This window comes from Prunus persica, chromosome G4 (assembly GCF_000346465.2).
Source record: "Prunus persica cultivar Lovell chromosome G4, Prunus_persica_NCBIv2, whole genome shotgun sequence".
In the NCBI taxonomy this organism is placed as follows: Eukaryota; Viridiplantae; Streptophyta; class Magnoliopsida; order Rosales; family Rosaceae; genus Prunus; species Prunus persica.
In genome coordinates this window covers 12,673,965-12,683,750 of record NC_034012.1, presented here as the reverse complement: position 1 = coordinate 12,683,750, position 9,786 = coordinate 12,673,965, and the positions used below count along the sequence as shown (strand labels likewise).

Sequence of the window (9,786 nt, the reverse complement as noted above, 5' to 3'; positions counted from 1 at the left end):
AAGGAAAATCAGTAAAAAAAACTGGAGTTGGAGAAAGGGTGAAAAGAAAAAAAATTAAATGCAAAAAAGAAGAGCAAAAGGTTTCCAAAAGTAAAGATCATTCACTCGGTTCGGATTAAAATAGAATTCTACTGTAAAGCAGAAGAGACATTTGAACTTCAACCATTAGAAAGAAAAAAAAATTAAGTGAAAGCAATTGCATTGACTTTCACTAAGTAAGAAAAGAAAATTTGTTGCGCAAGAAAAAAAGAACAAGACAGACTTTGACTTTGAACACTCTCCCAGCATATTATAGTGATTGCATTCTGCTTCTGGCTTTTAAATAACTCATCACTTAGTTTAAATTATGAACAACTTCTGGCTTTAGAATAGCTGGATTTGAACTGATCAACCACGTAGCAGATAAGAGTATGATACCTAGGGGCATTGACCCTCTTGGAAAGTTATGTGCAACTAACTGTCATGTAGACCTCACACAGACTTTGTGTTAGGTTAGCTTTGCTTGAATTGAACTGCAGATTTTGTTCATCCACTTGTCCTGAAAATCACGTCACGATTTTTAAACAAGGCCAGAATACAGAGGTCAATGAATGAACCATTCCAAACTGTTGACTATCAACAATAAGACAAAGCTATGGGATGATGAGTTTTTTATTTTCTTTCACAAGGCCTTGTATAAAGCATCCACAAAGTTTGCAGTAGTTGCTCATTACCAATATCCCATGGATCCAAGGCTCTACAGATATGCAAAGTCAGGGGACATTTGCTTCCTCAAACAACTTCTTAATGATAATCCCAGCCTACTATATCAACTTACACCTCGCAAAAACACAGCCCTCCATATCGCCGTGCAATTTGGAGACTCAAATGTTGTGGCCGAGATTTATAGCAGATGCAGGTCCCTTCTCACACAGCAAAACTTAGATGGAGATACTCCTTTACATGTGGCTGCAAGGGTTGGTTGCTTCTCTATCTTCAATGATCTGGTCAGAGAAATTTTATCCATGTCACAGGAAGACTTCAGGAATGAAAAAGATGGCATGTTTGAGACGCTGAGAATGGGAATAGGGGGAAAAACACAGTTTTACATGAAGCTGTGAGGAATGGTCACATTAAATTGGTTCAGTTCTTGCTTACAATGGACCCTAAATTAGCGTCTATTGAAAATGATGCGGGAGAGTCTCCAAAGTACCTGGCTGCAAGAGGAGGAATGTTTGAGATTCTGAATCAGATTTTAAAATCAACTGCATCATCAGCTCATGGCGGGTCAGATGGCAGAACAGCCTTGCATGCAGCTGTGGTTGAGAAGCATTTTGGTATGTCATACTTTGGCGTAGTTCTGTTCAAGCTGTTTTAGCAATGGATGTTTTAACTTTGCACACACTTTCAGCAACTATTATAATATCCAACTCCTTACAATTCTTTATGGACTTTAACTTCAGATAGATGCGTTTGGTATTTGAAGTTGCATAGAATAAAATTCCAGTCACATATACATATATATATATATATATTGAACATAGGGTCATATTAGTTTCACAACTTCTGTATTTTCATTATTTAAACTCAAACTCAATTTTTGTCATGGTAAGACATCGTGGAAGCACTCCTACGATTCAAACAGCAGCTGATCAAAGAAACTGGTCACCAAGGCAGAACTCCTCTCTTCTATGCAGCATCCCTTGGCCAACATAGAACAGTTAAACGATTACTAGAACTTGATACTTCTATTGCATATGTTTTGGACAAAGAGGGCCATTCACCGATTCATGTTGCAGCCAGCAAAGGTCATTCCTCTGTGATTAGAGAGATCATTCGACATTGCCCAGACTCGGGAGAAATTTGTGACCTATATGGACAGAATGCTCTTCATTTGGCGATCATTGGTGGCAGAGCACATGTGGTCAGGTATATACTAGAAACACCAGAACTGGAGTGCCTCATAAATCAGCCTGATGTCATTGGAAACATGCCTTTGCATCTCGCAACCATAGAAAGAAAGACTTGGATGATGTATTACTTGATGTGGGATGGAAGAGTAAATCAAAATTCCATGAACAAATGTGGCCAAGCAGCATTTGACATTGATAGGTCAATTAAGGAATCCAGTATTGCATCTCCCAGGGTGAGTGATAACTACATAATTAATATCCCTTGTGTATAATTGGTTATAATTCTTAACAAACTACAACTGTTCATCTGGTAGAAATTGCAGAACATTATCCCAGACATTTGGGGACATCTTGGTACCCGAGATTCATATTTGGACAACATCAAGATTTCCCCAAGAGCAGAACAAGAAGAAGCCAATGCAGTGCAAACTTACATGCAAATGGGTCGGACCCTTTTGATGGTTACAACTCTTATCACAACTGTGACATTTGCAGCTGCCTTCACAATGCCTGGAGGCTACAACAATGATGTAGGACCAGACCGAGGGCAGGCTCTTCTGCAGTCAAATAATGATTTCAAGTGGTTCATCATCACAGACAGCATTGCCATGACTTGCTCAATAATTGCATCTTGCCTTCTGTTCTGGGGAGCTGTGAACAGCAACAAGTCCTCTTATGTTTTCTATTTCACAAGTGCTGCTGCTCTTACACATATTGCTCTGCAATCCACTAAAATAGCATTCGAAACAGGGATTAAGGCTGTCATGCCCAATCAGCAATTTGTCAAAACCTTGGGAAACTTGGTTGGAGCCGCTTCTCATGTTATTACCTTCATGTTTCTTTCCCAACTGGTGAAAATGTTTTCCCTACCTGAAGCCTGCAGATTCTTCATTTCTCATCTCTGTAAGCTCAGGTGCAAATGTAAGAACAAACAATGAAGGACCACCTTGCTCTCAAGCAATGCTATGTTGGTATACAAGGCCAACCTCTTTGTCACAAAGCCAGCTCCAGTTGATATATGATGGTTTACCATTGAGTGTTAAGTTTCTTCATTGATCTCCAAAATGATCATACCAATTACATAGCAGAATTTCTTGTTGATGAAAATTTGGGTTAATTACACTTTAGTACCTTGTGGTTACACACCCTTGTCTCTAAGGGTGTAACCACATAGTACTAAAAGTCAAAAATTTATGGGTGCTTTGCTTTGATTACTGTTTGCTTAGTGACATGGAAGACCCGACTTTTGAGAAGTTGCAAGTCTCATATGGGCCCAGCCAGTACTTGACCTTTTTGTATATTGAAATTCCTCCCCATTCTGCAATAGTTTAAAGAGAGTGCTTCTTTATCACTTTTAACTTGTAGAAGCAATCAGTGTGGAAAAGTAGTTTTCCTAAAAGACCACGGGGTCATACCGAAACAAGTATGTCAACACTTTCATAATACTTGAGTAATTTGTTACCACTTCAAGTAAATTGTGGAAGGCTAATTAACCTGTAATCTAGAAAACTTTATTATGAAAGGTGACTTCTTTTGAACCCCGGTTGATCACCAACTAATTGATTGAGATTGATAAGCATGCTAGCAAATTGAGATTCCCATCACTAGGTTTGCAAACAAGAATTACTAGTTGGTGTTAAATTGATGGATATTGTTAGTTTTCCTTGCGGGAGATTCTTGAAGAACAACCTATCACTCTTGTAAACCTGTCTTGTGGAAACCAAAGAACGAAATGTCAGACGTGTAGAATTCTTAGCCATCGCGAACTACCATGGAAAAGACAACAAGCAAGCACATGGTAGAATTAACAGGGCAACATATCCAGGAAGCAACACAACCATACATAAACATCTGTTACTCAAAAGTATAGAAGTCCAAAAGTAAAATAACAAAATAAAAGAGAGAATTTCAAAACAAATAATAGTCCCACCAGAAATGTTGTCAAGCTGGAAACAAAACAGCAAATGACTAAAATTATGCTTTTCGCTTATTTGCCTCCTCTCTTGCAAAATGCAGAAATCAGCTACCTGTTTAACATATGCAAAGACATGTCAGAAGATGATGAAGTTCATAAGTAAACAAACCAAAGAAACTGCATAGTTCATGCCATGCCCAAATTTGAGAATGGTTGCACTATCTATAAGTTAAGATCATCCACTTGTTCCGATTAAGATAAGATTCTACTGCATATATCTCGCAGAAGATACATAATGGTCAGTGAACTTCAACCATTAGAAAATATTATGAATTGAAAGCATTTATAGTACTTACAGGGGAGAAGGCTTTCTGTGTATGTAAAAACAACAGGAGAATCCTGTCCAAACCCCTCCTGAAGATAAAGTTGCTCCCAGGTAGTCCTGTCGGTATTAAAGATAAAATAATGTTCTGTAGTTATGAAAAAAAATTCATTATTCCTTCCAGCTACAGAGTCAATGCACTCTTCAACAGCGTGTTCAATATAAGCACTGCACTTCTTCTCCCAATAAGATTCATTTGCATCCTTTAACATCCATACATCCATAATTAGATCATCATCATAGACAGCAACTAACGATAAGAAACCTTCCAGAATAATTAGGAAGGAGTGTGCAGTGACTTCTTCTGGAAGTTCAATGGTTTTAAAGTTGTCCTCCATATCCACTGAAAGAATGCTTCCAGGGGTAGAATGATCTTCTTCTGAAGCAATAAACCAGTAAACTTGTCCATTAAAAAATACGTGATTTGCACCCATAGGATATTGCTGAACAAAACCTATGCCTCTCCAGGTTCCAGTGCTTGATGAAAATATCTCACACTGAGGGCTGACTACTGGCTTTTCAAATATGGAGGAGAAAAACCGAAATACTCTATAATCACTGGTTCCTGGGCCAAAGGCAACCCCAATGCCTAGTTCCTGTTCTGCTGGGCTACCTCTTGGAAGTAACCGAATTTCACGAGTAGCGGGATTGCAGATTAGGATTTCCAAGTCTTCCTCGACCGGTTGCCTCATATATAAGTGAGGAAACCAGGGGTAAATGGTGAAACATATCAACCCATTGTAGGAACAAATCATACTAAGAGATGAAACATTTTCAAAACCAGGAAGAGTGATTACTTCGGTGGTTACCCCATCACCATCAACCAAATGCAATTCTTTTATATCATCCATATAAGGATAAAGTATATAGATCACATTTTCTCTTGACCGCATTAAATGCAATTTAGTGAAATATGGACTGCTAATCAATTTGTGCCAAAGTCTAGAAACAGCCTTAGAACGTATGAGGCACTTGACTGGAAGCCTTGAAAGAATATTGGCAAGCACATCTTCCACAGTTTCCACATCAGACCAACTATCATTCTGCCTCCGTGAAAGTTTTGGGATACACTTTGCAACAGATTTATCCATTGTTTATCTGCTCTTACAACTCTTTTATCCAAGCGCTCTAACGGCTTTTGCTTCAAGAGAAACCCACTATTCTACCACTTTGACAGATTTCCAAAAGCATCCGCCTGCAATACAAATAGGTCAAGTTTTTGTGTCATATCTTATAATGGAGGAAAAAATATCAACATCCAGAGCATAGAAAAACAGAGAGATATACTTCAGCTTAAGTTCTTTCTTTTTCCAAACTTCTATTTCCAAAACAGTTATAATATCTGAAGTCTGGACCCAAAAAAAACACTCTACAAATGGAGATGCTCCACGGCATCACAAGATGTCGATAGTAGATACACATAAAGCTCCCTGTCCATGTCTCTTAACACAAAATCTTAACAAACAATTGTCTTTTTACAGCAATATCAGTACTCAAAACTGACTAAAAATTAATACCATATTCATCTTGGGAAAATAGTTCCAATTCTCACTTACAATAACCAATTATCATTTTAAAACCAAATCAAATTGACCCAGCATACTTCCATGTAAAATTGCATCTTGCAAGTTATTCTCCTAGTCATGCATATCATTCTCAGAGCTAATAATTTTATAATGATATTACGGAATTTTGGAATACAGAAAATGTATATGACAGCACATGTACATTGGTTCATTTAACATAAAGCTAGGAACACTTTAAATAATTATCAAAACTTGTAAAAGCACTTAAAAGGAAATGCATAGAAATGCTTCTGAAATCATAAACAGCACATAAAACAAGCAACTGAGGACATGGCCTGCAATTGAACCCAGGCTGTGCCCTTGGGAAGTAAATGTACCCGAGAGCTGTCCTCACAGTGACATAAGACGTTTGAACCTGTAACCAGATATCTAGGCAGCAATAATAGAGAAACAAAAAAGAAAATGGAACCAGTGAAGAACAAGCACAAACATGATCAAGCCAAAAGCCACATCCTAACCATACTGAACTATCTTCTTATCAAGGCAGCTTTTAAATTTCATAGATAAACTATGTATATTAGGTCTGGATAATTCAACAGATAATTAGAAGAAATGGCATAGAGAATAAAAGGTCAAAAGAAAACAAAGTAACCAAGAAGACAATGAAGAATTTAAAAAGGGAGGAAAAAATAAACTAATACAAAAGGGCACAACGTCAAATGCTTAAATTTTATTTACCAATGCTCCTACAATTCATTCATGTGGTCAACTAGATCCAATCATAACCATACAAAATTCAGATAGAATTCTGAAGTGATTAGATTAGATAAATATATGATTAATGATGTGAAAGCTGGACAGTGCTGTTTACTAAAAGATAGTCACATAAGAAACAAACATGTACATTGTAAGAAAATCACTGAGAATTGGGGGACAAAAAAAAAAAAAGCAAAAAAAAAAAAGAAAAATACAAGTCAAGATCCCTCTTAAATTGGGGCAAGAAAAGGTATGCCCACATGCATCAGCTTGGAAGATTATAGCCCTCAAAGGAATTGGGGATGAGCAACAAATCAGATTACCTTCATATCATACCAAGATCAAATTCTGAATGTATCTTGAAATTATGTATTCCAATAAAATTGTGAGGGAAGGGGATATACTTTTTATGATGAGACAATTTTGCAATTCATATGATGAAATGCCTAGGCATTTTTCCCTATTTCAACATACAATCTGTTGTTGACAAATTGTTAGGTTTAAGTCATGAAGTGAAAATAAGTCATACATTGTGAAAGTATTGGTAATTGAAAAGATTATCCAGATACATAACAAAGGAACTCACCGATTACGATTAACCCTCCAGGCCACTCTTTGGAAAGAGACTGGAAATTTTTTTGTTGAATGAAGGCGAACGAAACTGATAACTTATAAAGCGCATTAACCAGCAAAGTTTCTGTCAACCTGGCAATTCAAGCCTTCATGCATTGCAACAAGTGGTAGGTGAAATGAGATTAAGTGAGCGAGACCCCAATAAATAAAGGGTACCGATAAATAGATTTCCATATTACTCATTTACCCCGCTCCCGCAGTACGCAAATTCTTTCAGAATTTAGTCATGACCTAGTTGCAATATTTAGCAAGTAAATAAACTTGTTACCTTTCATGATAATAGTGACTAATATATCCAAAAACATACCCTAAATACGATGAATACTATAATGGGATACATAAATAATTTTGTAATAGTAATTCATCCAAATACAAGGTGTAATCAAATGCAAGTTAGGCATACTGCCTAAATCCTATTTATATGTTAACATGGTCTTACTGATGCCAAGGTTGAGATAAGATCTGCCAAGAAATGCTGTGCATGTAAGCTATAGCAGTGCATAATCTTATACATGAGAGTCCAAGAAGCAATAGTAGTAGTTGTGGCCACAACAGTTCACTGGAATACAGTTCATTGGTACATTTACATTGAGAAAGTTGTAAACTTACCATTTACTTCTGGTTCGACATGGTGCTCATGATGATATTTTATCACTTAAATTTCAATTTTTCCGGTGTCTTCGTATTCAGGCCTCACACAAATCCCAAAGAGAGAACTTCTTTTATGTAAACAATGCATAATTGGCTTTTAGTGATGAACTCCATGATCGAGCAATGCTAACTTCAGTAGCCATGATCATTGACTTTAGAAGCCATTGCAAATCACATTCCTTGATTTTCTTTGAGAAAAGAAACACAAATAATTTCTAACCAAAACAAAGAAACAGGAATAATTCAATAAATGCTTCTTTTCATACATGGTTGCTTACAATAAATCCAACAGCTCATGATAAAGATATTATTCTCTTAGCATGAACCAATTGTAGTCCTAGTAAGAGAGGCAGCAAATCATTACAACATATACAATGGGCATCCATTAGTAAGATTGACATTCATAGCTTATAACTCATGAAGTCATTGATTCATTATACAGAAATCTACAGTATGACTCATTCTACAGAAATCTACAGTATGTCTCATTCAGATAAAATTAGATGTTGCATTGCTACTGCAAAAATCATTTCGGAGTTAATTGATCCCTTAGTTAACTTTAATCATAGATTATAAAAAGATCAGGACTTCGAATGTACATTTATAAAAGTGAGAGAGCGAGAGAGAGAGAAGTTAAAACCTTTAATTTTCACTCCAACCTAACAAATCCATTTCCTTACTCTAAATGGGCATGATCCACGGTACTCATATGAATAAACATTGTCATTGAATATCATAATGGGCAAAAATTACTGAACTTTGCGGGTTCCCCTGCTTCCTTTTTTCCAATATTTGTATTAGATGAGCATCATTAGCAATACAAGAGTGATATAAAAACATTACAAGAATACCAAATTTAAAACATTCAGCCTAAATTTAGAAAACAAACAATGCTGAGATATTTCCTGATTCACAAACCCAGAGTATTGCTGTAACTGAAGAAAGGGCAGGCAGAAAAGATAAACAGCGCATGCATTTGGGAAGAAAAGAAAAGCATTAAATTGGGGTCATATAAATAAAAAGTGGAAATTGTACACCTCGGACTGTAAACTGCCATGCAAAGCACCAGAGAGAGGTTGGTCTGAAGCCTTGCCAATTTCCCGAAAAGACAGAGAGAGAAAGAGGGAGTGAATGTGTCTCTGAGTGATGAAACCTTGGGTGCAAAGTGAAATAGGGGTATAGACCATTGTAAATTTGTGATAGGATTTTGGGTCTGTGGAGGTAGGAGTTGCAGACATCTAAGACTTTACAAGTAAGTAGTTTCGAGGTAACAGAGAAACAGTGATTGTTTGTTGCAGAGGAGCAAATTAAACAGCTTTTTCTGTTTCTCCCCCAAGTCCAAACTAGGGCTGGGAATGGCTGGTGTCATGTCTTGTGAGGATCATATACATGTTAATAATGCTCAATCTAAATCTGATCCGTTTAATTAAGGTGTGTGTCGGATTAACCCCTTAATTTCTGGATTTTGAGTCCCGTATCGGGTTAACCCGCTAAATGATAGCAACTAGTAACTAGCGAGGTAAAAATATAAATAAATAAAAATAGAGAAAGAGATGACTAATTAAAAAAAAATTCATGTTCAAAATAAAACCAAAAAAAAAAAAAAAAAAAAAACATTAAAGACCCACATCTCGATGTATGAAGATTGAAAAAGAGAAATAAAAAAAATTATAACAATGAAGAAGAACCAAAGAAACGATTGGCAAGTTACACATATATTTTAGTGAGTTGGCGGGTTGACTCAAAACTTATCTATTTATTAAACGATTCATAGTGAGTTGACCCGAAAATAACTTGAAAATTTAATCCTGCGAGTTGACCTACTAATTTTCCATGCGGTCGTGTCAGAAATTGCCACCTCTAGTTCAAATTCGATCCTTTAAGGAAAGGGAAGGGAGTTCTCTCCCATACACACTATCAAGGTTTGTAATGAATTGAAATTCAAGAATAACAAAAGTCTATTAAATTGTATGATACACTTTATGAAAGTATAAAATTCTATGAAAGTATGTCACTGAGATCAAGGTCATT

General features: G+C 36.4%; 1 protein-coding gene and 1 pseudogene across 3 annotated transcripts; one reads left to right on the top strand and one right to left on the bottom strand.

The window, feature by feature from the left end:
• On the top strand, window positions 617-3,270 carry LOC18781241 (annotated as a pseudogene).
• LOC18780947 (F-box protein At5g49610) lies at window positions 3,665-9,546 on the bottom strand. 3 transcript variants are annotated; one of them, XM_020561895.1, is made up of 4 exons: window positions 7,714-9,546; window positions 7,058-7,335; window positions 4,164-5,384; window positions 3,665-3,919 (listed from the first exon to the last, which is right to left on the bottom strand). In XM_020561895.1, exons 3-4 carry the CDS (start codon window positions 5,278-5,280, stop codon window positions 3,912-3,914), a joined length of 1,125 nt encoding a protein of 374 aa, XP_020417484.1. In that variant the 5' UTR covers window positions 5,281-5,384; window positions 7,058-7,335; window positions 7,714-9,546; the 3' UTR covers window positions 3,665-3,911. The 3 variants fall into 3 exon arrangements, with proteins under 3 accessions (XP_020417484.1, XP_020417485.1, XP_020417486.1); XM_020561896.1 differs by having other exon boundaries at window positions 7,058-7,190; XM_020561897.1 differs by lacking the exons at window positions 7,058-7,335; window positions 7,714-9,546 and having other exon boundaries at window positions 4,164-7,022.

Coding starts and splice junctions, on each gene's coding strand:
- LOC18780947 (XM_020561895.1), bottom strand. CDS start 5,280: ATGGATAAATCTGTTGCAAAGTGTATCCCAAAACTTTCACGGAGGCAG.